Source organism: Lepidochelys kempii, chromosome 2 (genome assembly GCF_965140265.1).
Source record: "Lepidochelys kempii isolate rLepKem1 chromosome 2, rLepKem1.hap2, whole genome shotgun sequence".
Taxonomy (NCBI): domain Eukaryota; kingdom Metazoa; phylum Chordata; order Testudines; family Cheloniidae; genus Lepidochelys; species Lepidochelys kempii.
The window spans coordinates 190556943-190583616 of record NC_133257.1 but is presented as its reverse complement, the minus strand read 5'-3'; the positions used below and the strand labels follow the sequence as shown (position 1 = coordinate 190583616).

Genomic DNA, 26674 nt, shown 5'->3' with positions numbered 1-26674 from the left:
CTTCCGCCAGTATCCCACAATGCCTGCCCTGATTGCTCTGCTCAGTGTTTTGATCTCTGATGCCCTACAGGCATGTGCCCCTCCCCTCCCATTTCAAAGCTCTGGGAAGTATCTGTGTGCTGCTCTGTTTGGGGAACAAACAAACCAAGAGCAAATCATTGGCATGCTCCTGTTCTGCCCTGCACTAGGAACACAGCAGCAGGCAGACTGCTACTACAGCAGGAGGGGGACAGACTGCTGTGCTGCCTTGCCATTCCTCAACATGGAGAGCTCACAGGGCTACTCATGATGCTGCTCTTGGCAGCTGAGGGGGCTGTGGGAGAACTTAGAGAGAATCCCAAGATGCTCAGCGATCAGCTCTTCCTTCCCACAACACTGCACTTTGGGATACATACCCACGGTGCATTGCTCACCCTGTCGATGATGGTGTCCCCACTGTGGACATGATCTGTCGACAGAGGGAGCAAGCGTGAACACGCTTTGGTGATTTTTGTTTTGTCAACTTTTGGGTGTCAACATACGTTGTGTCAACAACGTGTAGTGGAAGTGTAGACCAGCCCTAAATCTCAATGAGAATGGAAACTGCACCCCCAAGAAGCGTTTCTTCCTCTTGAAGCAGGGTCAATGAGCTTTGAGAAGAGATACTTTTAAAAGGTTTACTGGACTATAAAGAGAGGGGCAGAGAGCCTTTAAGTTATTCTTCACCTATGGAGACAAGAATGGGGATCCTTGACTAAGACCTAGTCTGCCATTGCTGGAAAAGGAAGACTGGTGAGGACACTATCTTGAATGAAGATTGCAGCTGGTTAAGTTAGATCTTAGCCATTAGAAAGTGTGTTTTTACTTCTGTCTGTTTACCCTATCTTTATGCCTTTTGCTTTAACTCACTTAAAACCTCTCTCTTTTTGATTAAACAAATTTGTTTTACTTTTTAGCTAAACCAACCCTGTGCTTTGACTGAACTGAAGTGATGGATAACTACAGTCAAGAAAACACACTGCTGTTTGTGTCTCTTTAAAGGATTAGCAAACTTAATATCCTCTATGAATGTACAATGACAGGGGTCAAGGGCTGGAGCTGACTAATTGTTCCCTGGTAGGCAAGGTTTGGGCTGGGAGAACCCTGAGCAGTTTGCTGGCAAGGCAGACAAGCTGGTGTGTCAGGGAACTGTCACAGTTTAGCTGCAGCAAAGCTCCCACTTGCTGAGGCTAAGAAGGAGAGCACAGTGTCTCACAGCTCTGGGTATCTCCCGCAGCTTGTGACAGTCAGGCCGAGGACATTAGTTCTTTGGCTAGCTTCTCTATGAGCTTTCCTCAGGATTGGAAAGTCCGTACTTCCTGAGCTCTTATGGTCACAGTTTAGGATCCAACTCTGTCCTGATATAAATGGAATTGACACAATGGAAGTTATGTCTATCGGAGAACTGGGCCTTTTATATTTGGATTCCTTCCAAAATACATTTTTGCCCATTTTGTTAACACTAAAATTCAATGCACAATTATTTTCAACCAAATCAAGACAATTCAAAATTTCAAAAAGGAGCCATTCTAAAGATTTTTAATCTCAAAGTATTTAATTAAAACGTTCTCAGAAACACTTTCTAGCAGGCACTGAAACTTAAATCTATAATTGAAAACGTGAGGCTCTCTCTGTTTTCGGTGTTACCAAAGGCTCAAACTGGAATTGTGGCCATCCAATTACAAAAAACACAGGCCTTTACCACTTGAACTTTGAAATGAAAATTTCTTTTAGCTATCACCTATAAAAGTGTACATGTCTGATACTGCTCCCACTAAAGTCAATGGCAAAAAAACTTCCACTGAAGTCAGGGGGAGCAGTATCGGGATCCAAACTAACGACAAAAAGTTAATAACTTTACTTAATTACAACCTCTTTTCTTGATATCTAGATGGTGCAGGAATTTGAGGAGATTTAAACAGGAGCTTGAGGAGAAAAATTAACAAGAAGTTTTTGAGCTACAGTGACCCCAAAATACATTAGACCCAAGTCAAAATCTAAAATCAAGGTACATTTTAAAATAATCTGTAACTCAAAAGCTGTTTGACAAATTGCCTTCATACTTATGCCGAAAAATTCTCTTTACCTTTCATTGTATATCTGAGAATTTTCAGGCCAAACTGATTTTCGAAGCCATGTTATTAGGGAGAAGGGGACAGGCAAATATAGGGTGTTACAATGGAAACTGGCTGCAACCTTAATATAGAGAAGGCTAATGCTTTGCTATAATTAAAAGCCATATGCACACACCAAGATTCAGATTCATTCGAGTGAAAAGTTGTATCAAAGCAGTGTGTAGTAACTGCTGGCATCAGTTAATACCTGTAATCTGCTCCAAGAGAAGCGGCAACAGCATTCAGTTCACTTTGCTTTTTACTGAGTTTCTTACTAACACATATGACTAGATCAGCAAGAGGTTTTGAATCTTCCACCTGTTCATGGTCATGGGGAAAAATATGAAAAAAATCACATTCTGAGCATCTTTAAACCAACACATTTGTAATGATAAAGAAGGGAAACTACTTAGCAGAGTTCTGCTTATCTCTGCTTCCTGAATCTCCCCATTATTAAGGGAGTGCTGTTATGGCTCCACATGCCAGGAACCAGGACTCAAAAGACTTATCTCACAAAGTCTCATAAGAATATCTCACACCTCTTTCTTAGCAGTCTGAAATCTTCTTGAACTTTTAAACAGGGAAAATACTAAAACTGCCTACACAAAAACATCTTAGTATAAAGGTGAATGGGGGCCCAAAATGTTCATAGCATGAAGGGAGTGAGAAAGAGGAGAGTACAGCATGACAAATTACTGTTAATCTTCCCTTGCAAACGTCATTCCATTTCTCCATTCTCATACTGATTACAGAGTACAAGTGTGGCAATTAATACAAAGCACTGCCTTTGCCTGCATCTTCAGTCCACTGCACCGCACCCGCTGTACTTTTCTCCCACATTTCTGTTTTCTGTTCTCTCTAACTTTGCTCTCTGCATGATAGATCAGATTTAGTACAAAAAGGAATCATGAAAAGCCTGTGCTCCTTGCTTCCAGGAAAGAGATGTAAACACACTACTAGGAACATGAGCAAAACTCATCTTATTGTGGAGGTGAGAGTGAGAAATATTTTGCCTCCTGCTTCCGAGTAAGTGAAGCAATAACAGCACTCTAAGAGGATGGGGGAAAAGGGAGATGCATGACAAAAATAAATTCCAATAACTTCACAGAAAATAATGGGTGTCCTCCAATATTACAGTTAATCAGAGTAAAAGTATTTACCCTTGCCCACTGTTTTCATGACACCAGACACTGGGAATTCCTTAACAGTGATGAGCTATAAGTTCTAGAACTATGGAATATCAACAGTTACATGTTTATATACACATATTGCCTAACAATTGTTAAACCAGGTCAGTAGAACAAACATCTTTAAATGAGTTTCTCTGCCTTTTAGGAGTCAAAATTACTGGTCTTGCCTCTTTCAACTGAAACAAAAGGACAGGTAATGTTCTGCGTGAACATATCAAAATACAGTATCAAAGCTAACATGATTCATAACTCTCATGTAAAGCTAAGCATCTTCTAACTCAACTACATGATTACACCGCATGTTCTTAATTAACTAAACTTTAAAAAGAGCATAATCCTACCACTTCTGCTTGTGCAGCCCGCAGCTGAGGGCTGGCAGTAAGAGCTGCTGTATGACGAGTGCTGTTTGCCAGAGCTAATTTCAAGTTCCTGCCAATGACTTCAGAAAGAGGAGTACTCGGATTCCTGTTTCTCTGATTGGGAGCCCCTGGAGTTTCCAAAGCTGCCAGGGCATCCTACCAAAAAGAGTAAAGAAATAATAATTGAATCAATATAGATGAACTATCCTTTCTCCAGGATCAAAAGTTCTCTCATTGAATAGCAGGCCCCCCTAATGCAATCTACATTAAGGCTTCATACTATTCAAACACCAACCCACTTCTTTTTTGTATTACAGTAGAATCTACAGACCCCAAACAAGATTGGGGTCCCGCTGTGTTAGGCATTATACAGACATAGCAAAAGACAGCCCTTACCCCACAGTTCTTGCAATCTACATAGACAAAACAGACGAAGGACAGGACAAAGTAACATCTCAATTTTACAGATGGAGAATTGAGGAAATAGAGATTATTGAATCATAGAAATGTAGGACTGGAAGGGACCTCAACAGGTCATCTAGTCCAGTCCCTGGCATGGAGGCAGGACTAAGAATTATCTCGACCATCTCTGACAGGTTTTTGTCTCCAGTGGTTCTCAAACTTTTGTATTGGTGATCCCTTTCACACAGCAAACCTATGAGTGCGACCCCCCCCCTATAAATTAAAAGCACTTATTTATATTTAAACACTATTATAAATGCTGGAGGTAAAGCGGGGTTTGGAGGTGGAGGCTGACAGCTCGCGACCCCCCCACGTAATAAGCTTGCTACCCCTGGAGGAGTCACGACCCCTAGTGTGAGAACCCCTCATCTAACCTGTTCTTAAAAACCTTCAATGACAGAGATTACACAACCTTCTTAGATAATTTGTTCCGTTGCTTAACTACCCTTACAGTTAAGAAGTTTTTCCCAATGTCTCACCTAAATCTCTGTTGCTGCAATTTAAGCCCATCACTTCTTGTCATGCCCTCAACGGTTAAGGAGAACAAATCATCACCCTCCTCTTTATTATATCTGTTTTAAGTACTTGAAGACTTATTTGAAGAACAAATCATCACCCTCCTCAGTCTTCTGATCTCCAGACTAAACAAACCCAGTTTTTTTCCAATCTTTCCTCAGAGGTCATGTTTTCTAGATCTTTAATCATTTTTGTTGCTCTCCTTGGACTTTCTCCTATTTGTCCACATTTTCCCTGAAATGTGGTGCCCAGAACTGGACACAATACTCCAGCTGAGGCCTTATCAGTGCTGAACAGAGTGAGAGAATTACTCCTTGTATCTTGCTTACAAGACTCCTGCTAATACATCCCAGAATTATGCTTGTTTTTTTGGCAACAGTGGTAAATTGTTGACTCTTATTTATTTTGTGATCCACTATAACTCCCAAATCCTTTCCTGCACTACTCCGTCCTAGACAGTCATTTCCCATTTAGTATTTGTGTAACAAATTGTTCCTCCCTAAATGCAGTACTTTGCATTTGTCCTTATTGAATTTCATCCTATTTATTTCAGACCATTTCTCCAGTTTGTCAAGATCATTTTGAATTTTAATCCTGTCCTCCACACTGCTTGCAACCCCTCTCAGCCTGGTATCATCCACAAACTTTATAAGCGTACTTTCTATGCCATTATCCACATAATTTATGAAGATATTGAATAGAACTGGACCCAGGACAGATCCCTGCGGGACCCACTCGATATGCCTCTCCAGTTTGACTACTCTCTGAGTAGTTTTCCAGCCAGTTGTACACACATCTTATAGTAAATTTGCCTAGGCTATATTTCACTAGTTTATTAAAAGGTCATGTGAGACAGTAACAAAAACCTTATGAAAGTGGGCTGCGTCCCCCTTATCAACAAGGCTTGTTACCTGTCAAAGCAGCATATTAGGTTGGTCTGACATGATTTGTTCTTGACAAATTCATGCTGACTGTTACTTATCGCCTTATTTTCTTTTAGATGCTTACAAATCGATTGATTGATTATTTGCTCCATTATCTTTCTGGGTACCTACATTAATCTGACTGGTCTATAATTCCCTAGGTTGTCCTTATTTCGCTTTTTATAAGTACACCTCTATCCCAATATAACGCGACCCGATATAACACGAATTTGGATATAACACGGTAAAGCAGCGCTCCAGGGGGGCAGGGCTGCGCGCCAGTGGATCAAAGCAAGTTCGATATAAGGTGGTTTCATGTATAACGCAGTAAGATTTTTTGGCTCCCGAGGACAGCGTTATATCGGGGTAGAGGTGCACTATATTTGACCATTTATAGTCCTGGGGTATCTCTCCCATCCTCCATGAGTTCTCAAAGATAATCACTAATGGCTCAAAGACCTCTTCAGCCAGCTCCTTAAGGATGTATTTCATCAGGCCCTGCCGCCTTGAAAACATCTAACTTGTTTAAAGTAATTCTTAATCATTCTTTTCCTATTTTAGCCTTAGATCCTACCCCATTTATACTAGTGTTCACCATGTGAGTCGTCTAATCGCTGCTAACTTTTCCAGTGAAAAGTGAAACAAAAAGGCATTTAACACTTTGACCATTGCTGCATTTTCTGCTGTTATCTTTCCCCCCCTCATTGAGTAATGAGCCTACTCTGTCCTTGGTCTTCCTCTTGCTTCTCATTTATTTGTAAAATGTTTACTTGTTACCTTTTATGTCCCTAGCTAGTTTAATCTTGTTTTTTGCCTTGGCCTTTCTAATTTTGTCCCTACATGCGTGTGGGTTTTTTTTATATTCATCCTTCATAATTCAACTTACTTTCCACTTTTTGTATCACTGTTTTCTGAGTTTCAGATCACTGAAGATCTCCTACTTAAGTATGGTCTTTTACCATACTTTCTGTTTTTCCTACACATTGGGATAGGTTAGTAAAGGCACAAAAGCAATGTTTCTTTAAAAAACTGCCAACTCTCCTGAACTCTTTTTTTTCCCCTTAGATTTGCTTCCCATGGGATCTTACCTACCAATTCTTTGAGTCTGCTAAAATCTGCCTTCTTGAAGTCCACTGTCTTTATTCTGCTGTTTTCTCTCGTACTTTTCCTTAGAATCACGAACTCTATGAACACTTTCACCCAAACTGCCTTCCACCTTCAAATTCTCAACTAATTCCTCCCTATTAGTCAGAATCAAATCTAAAATTACCTCTCCCCTACTCACTTTCTTCTAACTCACACAAGAAGCGTATGGAAGAGCCAGGAACCAAATTCAGATCTCCAGAGCCCCAGTCCCATGCTCTAACCAAAGGACTAGCCTCTCTCTATACTCTCTTCTTCAATATCTATTCAAATATGATCTAGAGCACAGATCCAGTTTTTTTCTATTTGCCTCTTTAGAAATGCCTAAAATAGTCTGAAAAGGGATTTATACCACACCCATCTTCAAATTTACTGCCCTCTACTTGAAATTAGAAGCTGTGGTCCTGTCCACTTTGTTTTTCCTTAGCTGTTATGGATAAATGGAAAATAATAAGTTTAGGACAGCAGAGAAACCGTGTGTGTGAAACTGGCTTAACTGAGAAAGGAAGTGATTTATATTCAAACTGTTTGGGGTTTGTTGTTTTTAACAGTGTTTAACTTAATTGGGGAAAAGAGCTCTCTGTTTATATTCAGTACCTCCACTGAGTAAGCTTCTAGTAAACACTTGAATCAGTCAAGAAATCCAGCACTCATATATCTAAGGTTAAACAAAAGACAAATGACCTTTTTTATGCAACAGAAAGAGGCAGAAAAGGGCAAAAATCCAGTCTATTTTTTTCCATTTGCAGGCCATCTTTAAGACAAATGTCTCCCCTTCACCTACTTCTTTCTCTATCTTCATGCAACTACATCTTTGTATGAGAGGGATAATGGCTACTGTTCTTTCAGATGTATAAGGATTATCACAGTAAAGTAGTAGTTCTGTAGAAGCCAAGAGCAACAGAAAATCAAGGGCATGCTTGGGAAAAGGAGAATCAAAGAATAATGTTACAAGGAAATTAATATTGAAGGATAAGCAAGAAAGCTTAAATGTATACATTTAAAAGTGTACATAGTCCACTGGAAACTATTTCACTATGGGCCAAATACAGACTGTTTATTTTATGATAGTTGGCAAAAACTGTAACTCTTCTACTAAAATTTCACTCTGTTTTTAAAAGAGCAACACAGACCAGGTAACATAGGTCATTGCTTTAGGATCCTCTGGTATATACTGCAATAGGCACACTGGGCTTTGTTATGGGTGCTATAGTATCTATTTCTTAAAATGTTCAGGCTTTAATTATTTTTATATGCTTTAAGTATCAGTTCTAATAACCCCGTCCCTTAGAACAAGTGAATTTTCAGAACTGCCTGCCAAACTAAAAATCCTAGAAGTATTTTATTTGTGTGTTATCAATACGCACTCTTTACAAAAGGTTAGCATAGGGGGTTTTGTGCCTTTTTCATTCACACACATATGACCCTGGGGGCACTACTGGTTTAGAAACTTGCAAAGGAGTTTACCTTTACATCGAATGAAGGCTTGAAGAGCTTATCTTTGGAAAGAAATTTGGATGGTGTGTCAAGATGCAAAGACGGTTCTTTCTGGAGCAGTCTTCCTTCTGCAGGAAGGGTTGGCTTTTGCCCAATATGATGCGAGATCACACTATGAAAAGCTTTACTCTGGAACCGGTTCACATCAAGAGGCGTCACAGCTATTTTCTTCCCAGCTTCAAGGAGATTGCTAGGATGGTCTGGTATATCTGAAGACATTATAGTTGTCTCTGTCTTGTTGGACTGACTCATTAAACTCTCTTCTTTATCTTAAATGAAATAAAGAAAATTATAATTAAGCACCACAATTTTTTCCCTTAATATAAATATGCATATACTTGCATTATGCTAAGGACTTTATTTATCCAATATTTTGTTGTTCTACATATGTTCTAAAATGAAGGGAGGATTTTTGTTTTTAAGTTCCTATGTTCTACACTAGTGCTTGTGCTATACCACATTATTACTGTGCTAGGCCTTAAATGCCTAAAAGAAGAGTAACCCTTGTCCCACTCATACTGTCTTGTGCTTCAGTGAATTTTAAAGTATTAAACCAAGAACAGGAACATTTAATTATGACACAGTTGAAAAGCTACAGATACTCACTTGTTTTCTCTTTAATGACCAGCAGCTTCACTATAGACTGAAATGTTAATGGCATAAATACTGCTAATCAGCACTGGGTAAAGCTGAGGAATCTGAGAAATCAGAGATGGAAAAGATCTGTTAGGCAAGGGGTCGACAACCTTCGGCACACAGTCCATCAGGGTAATCCACTGGCATGCCATGAGACATTTTGTTTACGTTGACCATCCGCAGGCACCACCCCCTGCAGCTCCCAGTGCCTGCGGTTCACTGTTCCTGGCCAATGGGAGCTGTGGGAAGTGGTGTGGGCCGCAGGGATGTGCTGGTCATCGCTTCCTGCATCTCCCATTGGCCGGGAACGGCGAACTGCCGCCACTGCGAGCTGCGGGGGGCCGTGCTTGTGGACGGTCAACGTAAACAAAATGTCTCATGGCCCACCAGCGGATTACCCTGATGGGCTGTGTGCCAAAGGTTGCCGACCCCTGTGTTAGGCAATCTAGTCCATCATATTGCCAACTTTTCTCTACTGTATTATTCTCCAACTCTTTGCCAACCCAGCTTTTAAATGACTTCAGTAATAGGACTTCTAACACATCCTCTGGAAGACTCACATTTTATATTTAATTGTACGCTTTTTGAAGCGCGGACTTCATAGTGCTGGGTGGCGTTGGTGGCCTGTGATATATAGCAAGTAGAACTACCTGGTGGTCCCTTGTGGTCTTAAACTCTACAACTGTACAGAGTCTAGTACTACAGCTCCTCAAACCAGTTTACACCCTCTGGTTGCTACTCTAAAACAAATATTAAACAAAAAACCCCTCAAAATTAGGATTTCCCCCCCTCATTTTCAGGCTGCATGTTTTCCTTTGCTCAGTTTCATTCCATTACTACTAATTACACTCCCTTAGGCCACCCTGTAAAATTCTGCTCCCTCTTTTGGCCAAATCTTGGTCTCATTCAAGTCAACAGACACTGGCCCTTGGAGTTTACACACTTCAAATACCCATACATAAATATGACCTGTAGTCTGAATTATCTTTTTGTCAAACATATATAAATTGGTTTTACATAAAATCATTCCTTCCAGTCCCTTAATCATTTTGTTGCTTTTCTCCGAATTCCTACTCAACCTGCCAAGATCCTTCTGGCACTGAGGTGCCCAGAGCTGAATGCAGTATTGCAGGTATGTTTTTAAATCACTACAATTTTATGGAGCCCACAAATGCATTGGTAAGAACTAGTGAGTTAGTTGGTATTCAGTATTAATGAGTCCAGTTTGCATCTCAATTCTAAAAGGGGCACTGTAATTTAAGGTTTGTTTTGTTGAGAAAAACATTTTACAGAACCTTCCTTCTCTTGTAAAACAGTTTTTAATTAGATTTAAACACTATTCCACAGTGTTTTACAATTTAACACAACAGTATCATGTAAAGGAGAGTAAACCAGAAAGTGCAAATAACTAGACATTGGGTTAGATCCTCAGTTGATATAAATCAGCATACCTCCATTGACTTATCATAGAATCATTCAGTACAGCTACACAGTGATTTACCCCAGCTAAAGATCTGGGCCACGGACTATAAACAAGTGGAAACGACTAGCCTTTATAGTCTAAGCTTAGGGATAGGCAAAAAATAAACATCTTAACTAGCAAAAAGTAAATTATAAGATGAAAAGTCTTTCAGTTTTAATAGTTTAAGGTCCTAAGTATTAGAAATCAGCTTATACTCAAAAATTTCTCTTAACGACAGTGCAATGCAGTGGAACATGGCATGATTAAGGTATATTAAAACAAACAAGAAAACACAAAAGACAACCAACCTCCAGCATTAACATTTTCAACTGGGAACTTGCTTTCATCTGCTTTCTTTCCTGTCCTTGCAGACTGCAAGAGCCAAGCCATAGTGACTGCAGGTAAATTCCATTTCTTTGCTGCTTCATACTTAGAACCATCTGGCTCTTTGACCACTAGGTGGGTGCTGGCAAACATTCCTTTCGTTGGGTTGGCTCTTCGCACAAAGAATTCCTGGACTCTGAAATAAGCGTATATAAGTAACCATTCAAAAACACAGTCATTGTTTAGACTGTTCCTATTAGCACTACAGAGCCAACAAAGGTATGAAAGAGTGAGCTGGGTTCTAGTTCTGCTCGGGTATCATAAACAGAACTGTTAACTAACTTCCAAAAGCTGGGCCACATTGTTCCCTCACTTACACCTGTACAACTCCACTAAAGACAATGTGGTGCACACTTTTAACTGGAATGGGGGTAGAGTTGGCTACAGATTTTTTTTTTAAACTGATGACAATGCACAAGCCAAAAACTTCAGCTAAATTTCTATATCTCAGGCTGAGTTTTTATGGCTGGCAACCAGGGAGAAAAAAAGCAATGAGCAAACTCCATGAAAATCATTGACCAAGTAAGTATGGACAACCACAAATGTCCCAGTCTTCCTCCCCCACCTTTTAGGAGCCATTTTTTAGAACAGATATTCACTAGTGCCATATACAAATATCTGAACACTTAAAGACACTGTCTCTAGAAGGTGTAATGAAAAAGGAGGGGGGAAATACAGAACCAAATTATAGATCACAATATTTCAACATTTGGATTTTATTCATTTGGTAAAACTAAAGAAGTCTAGAACAAAATTTAACTCTAAACTCAGTTTTTTGCTCATTTTTTCTCTAATGTGACTAAACACTTGAAAAATTTTTAGATGCCAGAAAATGAACATAAGTGGCAACAGACTCCATACCTCGCTCCAAGAAGACCTGCCAAGAACACCAGGGAGTCTCTCTCGGCACCAGTAAACTGGCTGAAAGACAGTACACAGTCTTCCAGAGGAGTGCTTCCTTCCATTACTGATACTGGGGTGAAAAGTGGGTTGGACTGAGGGTTTAAAAGGAGCTGCTGTTCTACACACATAATCTTAAAAAATGATGAAATAAATGAAAATGAGAACCAAGCCAAGAGAAAAGAATATGACAAACATTATTTCAGCCATTGTACTACAGGATTTATGGAATCAACAGCAAGACATCCTTTGTCTTTGTGCCTCAAGGTCAAATTAGAACATGTATTACTCTATATGTGATCAGATAAATTACTTCAAAAGATCCAGAAAGTTTCAGTCAAATTCACATTAAGATTTAAGCCTTCTAAATTTCTATTTTTCCAACAATGAATACGGCTTTAAAACATTTTAAAACCCAATATAAGAGTTAGCATGGGTTTTATTTCACAGTTAATTATCTAATAATGAAAAACACCAAATGGCAATTAATCCAGGTGCTAAGCATTATCTAGGTCAACATATTTAAATGTTTGACCACATGAGCTATAATGTCAGCCGGCAATTGCATCACCCAGATACAGCTACATATGTTATTAGAGAGATATGGGGAAGTGTGGGGCAAAAGAAAAAAAGATAGCTTACTAAACAGATGTTAAAAATGAAATGTCATTCACAACTTAACTGCACCTAGCTCTCTCTTCATAACCCTATTATGCAGGCAACTAGAGCAGAGTCTTGCGTACAAAGTCTTTGTGCCACTAAGTCAGAATCTGATTTAATAAAGCAGGAAGAAATAAATGAGACAGGTAAAAGACACACCTATAAAGAAGAAGTGCATTAAAAAGCACTCTCTTAATTTGGTGTACACTAATTAAACAAAGCTAAAACCTCTGTTCTAATGAAAATATAACCATCAATAAGTTTTTGGTTTCTATATTTCTAACACTAATATTTGTTTGGTCATACCTCTACAGTATACCCTTACCATCCATGTGTTTGTAACAACATCTCCTACAGTTGACTCCACCTTGCATCCCAGTAAAGGAACCACAGCATAGTCTGCAATTGCTCTGCTTTGAGGGGGTAGAACTTTCCCAGCATTCTCCTTTATAATTTCTACAATGCAGGACTCATCCTCTTCACCAAAACCCAAAAGAAGGAACCTCTTTCTGCTGAATAAGCCTTCTTCAACCACTGTAGAAGTCTCAGTCAGTGAACTATGACAGATAGAGGACTGCTTCTCTTCTTGAATGGTAACATGAGTAGCATCACTGAAGTTACCAGTTTCTAGCTTTTCAACTTCAACTAAAATAGAAAAAATAACCACTTGATGAAAATTTCACACACTGGGATGTAAGGGAGAAAATGAGTTTCAACCATCCTATTAGTTATTAATTGAAAATAATGCAGTACTGGAACCCAATATTTTAGATTCCATTTACAAACTGCTCAATATGAGGCATGCTTACATCTAATTTATGTTGTTTTCTTAAGCACAGTAGGGAAATTAATATACAAACCATGTCAAGATTTTAAAAATGTACATGCTACGGGGTATGAATCGCAATTTCTTTACATATGATTAAAATCAGGTAACTACATTTTTCTATGTCCATCTTTGTAGATGGCACCACAAGTTTTTCATAAGAGCTATACATAAATTTTGTCTTTTTATGAAGTGCTTGGACCAGAACTTACTTAATGTGGAATCATTATTCACATATTGAGAGAGGAGGTCATCTTCATCTGCTTTCTGGTGCAGTACAAGCTTTATAGCTTCTTTTTTTGTGAGACTATTACTTTTGGGAACAGTTCGTTTAACTCCAGGTTGCTCCAAAACTGGATTTTCTATTGGCTGGTAATTCAGAGGGATATACTGCTCCACTGGAAGTAAGTAACCCTTACCAAAGCACTCCAGCAACCATTTTGCTGTCACTGCATGAGGCCTATAAAATAAAATTATTTTTTATATTACACACACAGGTAAGATAGGTTAAAATGGGTTTGAGAGTCATATTTTTTTTCCTCTCAGACACTGCTCACTCTACAAATACACTTGTGTTTCTGTAAGAAGTTTGGGACACTCATCTGACTTCAGTTACAACAAAAAAGTTTGAGTTTTATCCACACTGCAGCCTTTTTCGCATTTTTTGAATATTTCAAAGTTTGAGAATATGGATTTTTACACATATTTTCTACAAGAAATACAACCAAGAAAATGTAATTTATCACAAATATTTAGGGTTTCTAGAATTTTCATATAATCCTCACCAGCTAATATTTTTTTTCTGTTGAATGTGAGGAGACTCAAGGAGCTTGGCTTGTTAAGCCTAACTAAAAGAAGGATGAGTAGAGATATGATTTCTCTCTATAAATATATCAGAGGGATAAATACTGGAGAGGGAGAGGAATTATTTAAGCTCAGTACCAATGTGGACATAAGAACAAATGGATATAAACTGGCCACCAGGAAGTTTAGACTTGAAATTAGATGAAGGTTTCTAACCATCAGAGGAGTGAAGTTTGGGAATAGCCTTCCAAGGGAAGCAGTGGGGGCAAAAGATCTATCTGGCTTTAAGATTAAACTCGATAAGTTTATGGAGATGGTATGATGAGATAACATGATTTTGGTAATTAATTGATCTTTAAATATTCATGGTAAATAGGCCTAATGGCCTGTGATGAGATGTTAGATAGGGTGGGATCTGAGTTATCCAGGAAAGAATTTTCTGTAGTATCTGGCTGGTGAATCTTGCCCATATGCTCAGGGTTTAGCTGATCGCCATATTTGGGGTCGGGAAGGAATTTTCCTCCAGGGCAGATTGGAAGAGGACCTGGAGGTTTTTTGCCTTCCTCTGTAGCATGGGGCACGGGTCACTTGCTGGAGGATTCTCTGCTCCTTGAAGTCTTTAAACCACGATTTGAGGACTTCAATAGCTCAGACATAGGTGAGGTTCTTCAGGAGTGGGTGGGTGAGATTCTGTGGCCTGCGTTGTGCAGGAGGTCAGACTAGGTGATCATAATGGTCCCTTCTGACCTAAATATCTATGAATCTATAATGGTCCCTTCTGACCTTAGTATCTATGAGATACGCTACCTAAAAAACACTATTCCCAGTGGTAAAATGTTGTTGATTAGTTACCACAACTTAAATGGTCTTTACCATTTTTATCTCTATGGTATACACAGCTATTTAGTTTAAAAAAAGAAGTTTAATCAATACATATTTTCTTTGTTTACAAGAGGAAACATGATTATGGAAGTGTCTTTTAAGCAACATAGTTATCAGAACCTGTGAGTAGTCTTGCTCAAAAACTGCTTCAGTTCATCATTATATTCTCCCACAATAACATGGGTGACATCTTCATTGAGCTGATTAAATCGAACACCACCACCAGAGTTAATAAGCCTTCTCATTTTATCTAACTTCCTGCCACTGAAGCCACAGAGATAAATCTGCAAGGAGAAAGAAAAGAACAAGGTAAGATATTTTTGGTTGAAGTAGCTGTATTTTGATACCGTTCATTACCCAATCAAAGAAACATACAAATACACAAGCTTTAGCTTATGAAAAATTGCAAAAAAGAAATTATTCCATCCTCAGTGCTCATCCTTGTGACTTCATCTTGTATAACTCAACTTCCCACTAGCAGAAGGAAATGCCAATAAAATATTTCCCATTAAATAAAGTTGCCAATACTGCTTCACATCTTAACCAACTCCAATTTGAAGACACTTTTTCCAGTACCCCAAATACATTATAAACAGTCTAGTTTGGTTTATCTTGAAATAGATTATATCTTTGTGCTGGGAGTAGGACTAACATTTTACTGTAGCAATAACTACAGAAGACCCAGACTAGCTGCATCCAAAGGATAACTGGTCATTTCAGAATTGTACATAGTTAAACTTACTCGACACCCATCTAGTAAATCATCAGGGGCTTGAAAAGAACTGATATCCACATTTTCCAGATCATCAGGAGGAGGATCCAGCCTGCTGTTCAAAGCAGAGCTACATGCAGTTTCATTAATGCCATTCAAACTGATATTGGAAATGTGGCTGACATCTGAAAGGGTACGACCTTTAAATAAAGTTAAAATAAAAAAGACGAAAATAAGTTAGTCTCTCCCACTGCTTAACCAAACAGAATGTATGACTGTCAAATATGATTTTACTATGCTAATAAGGAAGACAAATCCTGAGAACCACAATAATGCATAGTCTAGCCTCTGTTAAAATGTAGGGTTTCATTACACCAGAAGTCAGTATGCTCTCACTAGTAGCAACGGTGTTTACACAGAACTCATGTTCCTCTTTCTCCTGAAGAACTGTCAGTCTTAAGATGTGGGAGAACAGTTTATGAAAAATTATTCTGCCCAATCAGCTTTGTGGCCATCTACTAAATTAGATGTATTTACATTTGATATGAACATAGTCTGCTCTTGGATATTGCCCTCCAATGCTCCTACGCGGACCAAAATATATATATTTATATTTTTGGTCCACTTAGGAGCATTGGAGGGCAATATCCAAGAGCAGACTATGTTCATATCAAATGTAAATACACACACACACACACACACACACACACACACACACACATATATAAAAAAAATTGGGCCCTGACCCTGCAAACACACACACACTTAACTTCAAGCATGTGAATAAACCCTATACTAAAATTTAAGCATGTGTTTGCAGGATCAGGGCCTCATTACCAAAATTTTAGTGCAGTTAGAGTTGGTAGCAGCCCACTCAACTCAAACATTTCCTTTCTCTTAACTGAAATATCATCAACTCACTCAGTATACTGAGATGTCTTACTTACTGTCAGGTTTGCTAGCTTGGCTAGTAGGAGTTGATGTACTGGGTGTGGTATTTTGCTTTTGTACAGACTCTGTCTTATACATTGCCTCATCCTGGCAGAAGCCATTCTCGATACTGTCAAAAAACCACTGGATGGACACACACTGCACATTCCATTTTTTGGCACATTCATATTTCTGACCTTTATATAAAGACAAATCACAATCAATAAAAGGCTAATACTCCAATAAGTGACAATTCTGAAAGGATGACCACACATTGTAAAATCAAGAAAGTTAAAACAAAAACTGCATTTGGAAGTGGTAATTACCAATACATTCTCAAATACCAAGGGGCTTTTTCTCTATTCCAAGTGGCAGTTTACATCAAATTCACTAAAGCTGTATCAATGTAATTTGGTTCCTTTGACAGCACTATTGCCTATGATATAAAAGATTATTTGTTGATTTTATATTACACCTTTCATAATCAAGCTATCCTAATTTGCTTTAAAAGCAATGTTAAGTATGCTAGTGCAAGCACACTAGCCAAATAAGTCTAACACATCCTCGGACATTTTTATCTGTTAGGTTTTCTGTTTTGAAAACTGCCACAAGATCTTAAACATCCATCTGAACCGCAACAAGAAATTGGCAGAAGAAACTGCTAGATGTCAGATACAGATGAACAGCAATACTACTAAATAATAATCATACTAAGCACTATTTATGATTAATATACTTACCACTTACAGGATGCTATAAAATATCAGTTTTATAGTTCATCTGTACTTCACTGCAGTGCTAACATTAGACATTAGTCCAAAGTTCTGCTATGGAATTTGAAATCATGACTTTATGGACTAAAAACTATGTGTTTTAAAATATATTATATATAAAAGCAAATGCATACTTTTCTTCACATACTTAAAATGGAAACAACTGTCAGCTAGCAAAAAAGTCATCTTGTGACCATGTTATTAGGGAGATATATTTCGCAGTTGTGACACTAAAGTTGCAAAACATCCAAGGTTAAAACTTTTGCAACCTTTTAACCAATATAATTGTATTGTGTACAGAAAATTAAAATATATGGTTGGCTGAGCTACCAACGATATTAAATCTCATCTACAATGAGCTGTTTAAAAAGGTCCTAAATTAAAAAAAAAAAAAATCAAATAAAAAAAAATCAAATGGGGCAGTCAGCATTAGCACATTCTGTCATGTTGCAATCAGATTTTAAGTCTTACTTGGCTCACAAGTTCCAGACTGACATGTTTTGGTAGTGTCTACACAGGTGTTTATACTGCTTTCATCATTCTGGTATCTGAGCACTCAAGCATTCAGACCCAGTGACGAAAATGCCTCACATTGTTCTGCCAAGCTGACAGTTCCACTAAAGGAGCTATGCCAAGCTCTTTGGCCAGAGACAGAATTGCCATAACAAGATCTTGGGGCTTCAAGAGGGGAAAAGAGAAATCACAAAATAATTGCCCAGGAAAAGTATGGAGGAAATTTAAAAATTCTGTCCAGTGTGTCTCAAACAAAACTACAAAGAACAATGTAGTGCTTTAATTTTATTTTTGTAAGAGGAAATTCATAAATTTTAGTGGGAAAATTTTATCTTCAAGTTTATTTGTAATCCAATTAATATCATCATTAAAATTCCTAAGTCTCCTAATTTCATCAAAATTTAGTTTAGATTCTATTTTTTCTTTTCTGAAGGCCTCTCCCCTTCCTCCTCTGATAGCGTTTGGGTCTCTGCTTGTGTGTCCCTTTTTGTTCTCATTTCCACCTTCCCTTAAGAATACTCTGTATCACTCTTCTTGCATATATTTATCCTAACAGCACTGGCAATAATAACAGCATAATGAAACAGATACAGACTTAGGCCCTGATTCTCCAAACACTTGTGCACATGCTTAGCTTTATGCTAAATTGTCCCTTCAAACTTAAATTGACTGACGAATACCTACCTTTTGGCTCTTGAACAATGAGGTGGGTGCACTCATTCATCTTGAGCTGCCCTGTGTATTGACCACCATGCTCAGTAGTGAGACGCTGCACCTCCTTCCTGTCCACACTGCTTAAGCCAGTTACACAGATTGTACAGCCACGAAACAAAGGACAAATGAAGTTTTCCATGCTTATATCTGTGTATCTAATCATACTGCAGGAGAAAAAAAGAAAGAAAATAAGACAGATCTTTTTCCAACACAACTCCAAAGGAATAAGTATAGTCTAGAACCAATACAAGATTTAATATTTCCTAATAGAAAAAGTGGTTCTTTTACCCTTGTTGGGACTTATCCCACAATGCTTTTATCCAAGTAGGAAGCAATATGGGTTTCTTCAGAGCAGCAGCCACTAAATATTTCTTGCTGCCAACTTCTCCAGCTATAAGATGAGTTACTGATGCATTGAGATCTCTGTACACACGGCCACCCATCATCTGTACATACTTATGAACTTCTTCCTAAAGAGCAAAAAAAACAAAACAAAAACCCGCAAATAAAGATAAAGTAGTCAAACAACAAAAAGTAGATTTTAATATTGCTTATTTTTTTTTAAAAAAAAAAGATTACTCCATGTCCTATGATTTCTCCTGGAACTTAACTTTATGGCACCTTTAAAACAGAAAAATGTCTTTTGTCTACATAGAAATGAACAATTTTGAAGGAATCCCTTTAAAAACTGTAAAATAGTGGATACCAGGGGATTGCGCCCTCCAGAACACATTTACAATACAGATTAAATAAGGAAAAATGCCTGTGTTCTGTTTACTACCCAGGAATCCACATCACATACTATTACTAGACAGAAACAGTCACTTAAGAAAAAATGTTGTCATTTTTATTGAGTAAATTTATAAATAGCTTATAAAGGGTTAACAAATGAGTAATAGATGCCATAAGCATGATATAGAATGAACACCATGTGTGATACATGGCTATAACCTAGGGCTGTCAATCAATTAAAAAATTAATCGCGATTAATTGTGCAATTAAAAAATTAATCGCAATTAATTGTGTGATTAATCACGCTGTTAATACCATTTATCTAAATATTTTGGATGTTTTCTACATTTTCAAATACATTGATTTCAATTACAACACAGAATACAAAGTGTACAGTACTCACCTTGTATTTATTTTTATTAAAAATATTTGCATTGAAAAAAACAAAAGAAATAGTATTTTTCAATTCATTTAATACAAATACTGTAGTGCAATCTCTTTATCATTAAAACAGGTTTCAGAGTAGTAGCCGTGTTAGTCTATATCAGCAAAAACAATGAGGAGTCCTTGTGGCACCTTACAGACTAATAAATTTACTTGGGCATAAGCTTTCGTGGGCTAAAACCCATTTCATCAGATGCATGGAGTGAAAAATACAGTAAGCAATATATATATTACAGCCCATGAAAAGATGGGAGTTGCCTTACCAAGTTGGGGGTCAGTGCTAACGAGGACAATTCTATCAAGGTGGAAGTGGCCTATTCTCATCAGTTGACAAGAAGGGGTGAATATCAACAGAGGGAAAATTACTTTTTGTAGTCCTAATGAGGCCAATTCAATCAAGATGGACATCACCCATTCCCAACAGGTGACAAGAAGGTGTGTTAAACATTCCTATGCCCCTTCATGCTTCGGCCACCATTCCAGAGGACATGCTTCCATGCTGATGATGCTCGTTAAAAAAATGTGTTAATTAAATTTGTGACTGAACTCCTTGGGGGAGAATTGTATGTAACCTGTTCCGTTTTACCCACATTCTGCCATATATCTCATGTTATAGCAGTCGCGGAGGATGACTCAGCACACGTTTGTTTTAAGAACACTTTCACTGAAGATTTGACAAAACATAAAGAAGGCACCAATGTGAGATTTCTAAAAATAGCTACAGCACTTGACCCAAGGTTTAAGAATCTGAAGTGCCATCCAAAATCTGAGAGGGACGAGGAGTGGCACATGGTTTCAGAAGTCTTAAAAGAGCAACACTCAGATGCTGAAACTACAGAACTCAAACCACCAAAAAAGAAAATCAACCTTCTGCTGGAGGCATCTGACTCAGATGATGAAAATGAACATGTGTTGGTCCACTCTGCTTTGGACCGTTATCGAGCATGGACACATCCTCTGGAATGGTGGATGAAGCATGACGGGACATATGAATCTTTAGTGCATCTGGCATGTAAATACCTTGTGATGCCGGCTACAACAGTGCCACGTGAACGCCTGTTCTCACTTTTAGGTAACATTGTAAACAAGAAGTGGGCAGCTTTATCTCCTGCAAATTTTAACCACACTTGTTTGCCTGAGAGATTGGCTGAAGTAGGACTGAGTGGACTTGTAGGCTCTAAATTTTACATTGTTTTGTTTTTGAGTGCAGTTATGTAACAAAAAAAAAATCTACATATGTAAGTTACACTTTCACGATAAAGAGACTGTATGAGGCGAATTGACAAATACTATTTCTTTTGTTTATCATATTTACAGTGCAAATGTTTGTAATAAAAATAATAATATAAAGTGAGCACTGTACGCGTTGTATTCTGTGTTGCAGTAGAAATAAATATATTTGAAAATGTAGAAAAACTTCCAAAACCATTTAATAAATTTCAATTGGTATTCTATTGTTTAACAGTGCAATTAATTGCGATTAACTTTTTTGAGTTAATTGCATGAGTTAACTGCAATTAATTGACAGCCTTACTATAAGCACATCAGTAGAAGTTGTTATAGGTGACTATAAGACACTTACTAACCTGGACTCCAATTGATTAACTAGACAAACATCTATTCATAATTTATTAAGCCTTTATAAATGAAACCTTAATATACAGTGTGATCAAAATGTTCAATATTTAACAGATATTGAGAGTAGCCTAAGTATTAAATTTTTAATTACTTTATAGTTTGATATAAACAATAACACATTATATGGTCTGTGACATCTTAGCCGTAGATAGCTAGCTGGACAATCCATCTAGATCTCAAGTCAGTTCATGAATGCTGTTAATTATAAATTATTCCTATGCCCCCTCAAACAACCAATGAAGTATTTTTTTCTACATAGTACTTGTATAACACAGATCTGAGGTTTCTGCTGATCTCTTTGATAACATCATTCTTTAAACAAAGTAATCAACTGAGAAAAAGTTAAATGCATCCAAACACCCAAAGTAAAACTGCAGATATTTTCTTCATCTAAAAGATTAGAATGGGAACTTTAATTCATTCAAAGGGCCAAAAATTATTCAGATGGAAAAATAAGCGTCACATCATCATCATTTAAAAATAACTCTTTCTATATATATTTGAATTGTATTTCTGACTTAAAAGTTTTCAGTAAGTGAAAAATGCATTTACAAAGAAGTAACCAATAAATCTTTTTACTGCTGTATCTGGAAGTAAACTTCACAAAAATCTAGCTGAACAATTATTCTTCCATTATATATTGTAATAAATTACCCTAGTTTCTTTTTCAAGACTAGTACAGGATATTGTTATATCAGCCATGGCCATATTATGAACAGGGTATTCGGCTTTCGGGACACATCGCTGGTGCTGCATACAAAATATGACTACCTGTGGTCCAACGATCCTACAGCCAAGCTGCAACAAAAATAAAACAAAAAGATCAAAGAGGATTAATATGGAAGGAAGGGTGACACTTTTCTCACAAAAAGGGGATCTTGTCAAAAAACCTATCTTGGGGAATATCCAACACCCCATCCCAGCAACACAAAGCGGTTGAAACTGACCAACCGATTGGCTGGGGATTGCTCAAACATAGGGAAATCCTCACATGGAATAGAGCTGGCCCCAACATAGGTAACAGAGGAAATGTCTGGAGCGCCACTGATCTCTGGCTATGCTGTCCTTTGCTACTGCAACTTCTCAGAGATCACTGCAACCATGCCATTTTCCCAGACTGCTCTATGACTGGGAGAAACAAAGAAGGTGGTCACAGGTCCTGTAGAAGCACAGGCCATTGAGACTGAAGGATTGAAACCCTTGTCTTGCCTTACCTTTTATGCTATTCCTACCCTTTGCAATTTTCCCACTGAAACTCTGTTTAACAGCATATTACACATATTCACTGTGTACATTACAAGCCAGTATATAGAATTCAGAAAGAGAAAATGTGTAGGATCATGTATATGAGCATTCCTTAGAAAGGAATAGGACACTTGTAACTAATCTAGTGGGTAGCAAACCTTTTTGAGGTGACTAAAAACAATGCCACTAAAAGGGTCACAGATGTAAAGGGATTTGTCATTCTCTTTTATATTGAGTGCTGGCACTTCTTCAAGGATCTGGAGATATTCTTCTGACTGAAATTCTTTTATGGACTGCAAGAAAACATGAAACAACAACATACTTAAATTCCTTTCCCTTTGTTAGACAATTCTTTTAAATGAATCCTACAGCAACTGCAAAAGCATATCCAGTTGAAATTACTTATAGCAAAATTACTATACAAGAATCGATTTGTAGTGAAGTTGAACAAAAATATCAAATTATTTCAATCCACTGCAATGTACAGTGTACAAATTTTCATCTATTGGACCTCATCTGTGCTGAGAGCCTTCTAACTCTCACTGACTTCCCAGGGGAGAAATGACTTGACACCCTCCTCAATGAAGCTATAGTAGCGTGGATGAGGAACCTGAACCCTCAGGATTGCAGCTCACTCTGTTCTGGAACCTGTTGAGTGCCCTCTACAACCACTGTATGATCGGGATGATCATTCAAATGCTAGTTACCAAGGCACAGCATTTAATCCCTTCAATAAATTAATTCAAACCCTGTGGGACAATTTGCTCCTTGGAGAGGTCAAGGTTCTTAATTAGGTTATACCATCTATCTTCAATTATTTAAAAAAAACACTTCACGGTAGTAAGCACTATGCCAGGCAGCGACTGTTTGCAGGATTGGGCCAAAAGTTTTGAGTGCTTCAGCACCTTTCCAGAGGCACACCGCACCTTATAGGATTGGGGCCACAGGGAAATCGGTTTCACAAAACAATGATTTCACTATATGAATTTTCCACTGTATTAAGAAGTGAAACTAACCCACTATAAATTAGTAAAAATATATAACAAAGAAAATGTTGACCCTCGCTGTAGAAAAAAAGTTAAACAAGGCAACTGTATTATCGAACATTAAATGCCTTCATCTTACAGAAACAATATATTTTATTTACAGATATATGCATTAATAGGCTACAAATAACCATGAAAATAATTAAATGGAAAACTAAATTCAGAAAAAAGCAGCTGATAGTGGTACCAAAAGTGCTTACCTCAAGAGCTTTAAAAAAATATTCTGAGTTTCCAGAAGACTTTATAAATTTAACAAAAAATGGTTCCTTGTCACTTTTCATCCTTTAACTAATGGATGAAACAAAAAAAAAGTGTTGAAGTACCAGTTTTCAGAATAACTTCGTTATGTATTCAAGACCTGCATTAATGAGATGTACCTAACTTATTTTTCCACATAAATTATTGCTTTTTCGGACTTTTTTGAACAAATCTATCCAAACATTATAAAGAATTCACCCCCTGGAAATGTCAGTGCTTCTAATTTGCTCATATACTGCCCCAATATCTGTAGTATGTAGAGGATCAATATATCTCAGAGATCATTCTCTCTGATGCAGAAACGGAGTAGGGGGGTGGAGATCAGGTACCTGTTGGCTTAGTTCTCCCTCCCTTTACTGCCTGGAGAGTGCGCCGGGGCTATGAGGAACTGTACTGGGTAGGCCTAAGCACAACATCCTCCACATCAGCTGTGCTGAGCTCAGGGCAGAGGGAGAACACAGTCCCGGGCTGCGCTATCTTTCCATGGACCTTCTTTACCCGGGGAGTCGCTTATCAGTATGTCACCCCTGGGCTTTCCCACGGGACACTGTGATCGGGTCCTAGAAGTGCTGAGCTTCTCACGGAAGCTTCGTTCAACACAATACAACCTAAAACATCGATGTAAATACCTCCCCAGGAAAACCCCGGGCTGCACTAGCGAAGCAAAGAACACTGCACGCAGCGTTCCTCAGCTGCTGACAGCCCGACCTGGGGCTGAAACGCGCCCTACCGTTGCTTTCCGAGCTGGCTCTCCCCCAGCCCAGCCGCACGAGAGGGACGCTGGCGGGGGGGGGAGGGGGGGAGCCGAGCCCCGGCGGGGTGCCAGGGAAGTGGGCGGGGCCGCTGCGAGGCGAGCGCCCCCCTCCGCGCGACACCTTCACGAAAACTCCGCGGGGGAGGGGCGGTTCACTCGCGTGCGCAACGAACACACGCGCCGGGGCACGTCACACGCGCCGCGATTCTCGCGCCGGCCACGCGCCCTCGCAGGTCGGTCACCTCAGACCCCTCCCGCCGGGTAGTGCTGGGTCCTGCCGGGCGATGCCCCGGCGGGGCATCCCTGCGCTCAGGGCTCCCTGCCCACAAGCGGCGGCGATCCCCCGGACCAGCCCTGACCGTGGAGGAAAGGGCCGAGCCGACTGGGTTCGCCGCCAGCCCGGAAGAGTCAGGGTCCCCTGGTGAGCGGGAGGGTCAGCCCGGGGTGAGAGGAAGGGCTGGGGCGGCTAGAGGGGAGAGTGGGTTCGGGGAAGGAGGAGGGAAACTGAGGTTATGGATGAAGCGGCCTCTCACCCACCGGAGGGGGCTCGCTCCCGCAGGTACTGCCTCTCCAGCCGGTAACTGAAGGCGGGCGGGAAGAGAGCTAGAGCCACACTGCGCAGGCGCGCCAGGAGATGCTACGAGGCGCAGGCGCACGCTCATCCCTAGCACGTGATCAAGTCCCGCTGGACGGGAGCCGCTCTCGAAAGGCAAGCCGGTGCGCGTTTAACTCCCTGGCACAGAGCCCGAGCGCGCGCTTCTCGACTTCGGCCCCGCACGAGTGGTTCTCAGCCGCTGGCTGCCCGTTCTTCTCCCAGCGCTTGCGTCACGAGCCTCTGCCTGCGCTTTGCCGCGTGACTGAGCCGCCGGAGGTGCGGCGCGGCGCCCCCGGATGCCTTCCTGCCGCTTCCACGCCTGCTCCGGCCTCGGCTCCCGCGCGCCCCGTGGCGCGTGGCTGTGACGGCCGCTGGGCATGCTGGGTGCAGTGGGGAGCCGCCGCTCGGGGCGTCAGCGCCTGGCTGCCTCGCGCCCCCGCTCAAGCCAGCCCGCTGGCGCCCTGCCTCGTGCCCGGCTGTTGTCGTGCCCGGCTGGGCGACCCTGGGGTCTTGAGATGCCAGCGGGGGGCTGGGCGCCTCCCGCAGCGGGAGGCTTGTGGGATTGGCGATGCTCTTATCCCACCCCCAGTACAGCGCGGGTGGGTCTCTCCTGAGGGACGCTGTCCCCACCCTCCCCGCGGGGCAGCTGTGCCCCTTCAGCCGCCCCATTCAGGACAGGAAGTTGGGGGGGGGTGAACGCTTAGGGCCTGTCTACCCTGGGAGCTCTCACCTTATCTGAGCTGGGCGCTGAAAGGACAGTCTGCTGAGCTCCCCCTTTGGTGAATCTGGGCGAGGTGGGGACGGTGCTTGTTCCAGTTCCAGTCCCACTCCCAGTGAAGATGTAGTGCACAATCCTTTTCCCCCCTCCCTGGGAGAAGCGACTAGATTGGGGGTTCTCAAGCTCTTTCTTTCTGAGGCTACCCCCAATGTCTATACAAACTGCACAGACCACCTGTGCCACAACAACTGTCTTTCTCCATATACAAACCAGGGCCAGTGTTAAGAGGTAGGAAGCAGGGCAATTGCCCAGGGCCCCATGCCATAAGGAGCACCGCAAAGCTAAGTTACTCAGGCTATGGCTTCAGCCCTGGGTGCTGGAGCTCAGGTCCCTGGGCTGCAGTTCTTCCTGGCGGGGCTTCAGCTTTCTGCCCTGGGCCCGAGTGAGTCTAATCCATGAAACCTGCTTGTGGCCCCCAGATCTCTGGTTGAGAACCAGTGGACTAGATGATTTGTTAACATTGTTATGGTTCCTAAAGGCTCCCAAGAGTTTCACAAATTACCTACAGCACCACTGAGTTGCCACTGCTGGTTGGATAGCAGTAGCCAAACCGCACAGCTGTGGGGAAAACTTGGTCAATGGCAGCAGGGCAAGCTCCTATTTTTATAAAATGCTGTGCAATCTGTACATGCAAAGCCAATAAGCTCATTTTTATAATAGGTTTCATCTGTCTCTAGATACTAGTCTCTCTGATGCTCTCTAAAGTCCTGCCATTCTCCTTACGGTTGCCTGATATCCTATAACAATCACTGTGAGGATCCCGAGA

General features: G+C 40.1%; 1 protein-coding gene across 9 annotated transcripts in view; it reads right to left on the bottom strand.

Moving 5' to 3' along the window:
* Positions 1-25489, bottom strand: part of TOPBP1 (DNA topoisomerase II binding protein 1) — a 46998-nt gene extending 21509 nt beyond the window's left edge. Inside the window, exons 1-16 of one of the 9 annotated variants that reach the window (XM_073333185.1) lie at positions 25069-25489; positions 23724-23811; positions 22636-22770; positions 21887-22030; positions 18707-18888; positions 18389-18582; positions 16436-16615; positions 15519-15688; positions 14897-15060; positions 13303-13550; positions 12590-12909; positions 11566-11738; positions 10629-10840; positions 8193-8491; positions 3664-3837; positions 2341-2450 (exon numbers count right to left, since the gene is read on the bottom strand). In XM_073333185.1, coding sequence (XP_073189286.1) covers positions 2341-2450; positions 3664-3837; positions 8193-8491; positions 10629-10840; positions 11566-11738; positions 12590-12909; positions 13303-13550; positions 14897-15060; positions 15519-15688; positions 16436-16615; positions 18389-18582; positions 18707-18888; positions 21887-22030; positions 22636-22770; positions 23724-23804 — 2786 coding nt within the window. In that variant the 5' untranslated portion in view covers positions 23805-23811; positions 25069-25489. The other 8 variants (XM_073333182.1, XM_073333186.1, XM_073333180.1 and 5 more) reach the window with 8 other exon arrangements.
* Positions 25490-26674: the final 1185 nt, after the last annotated feature.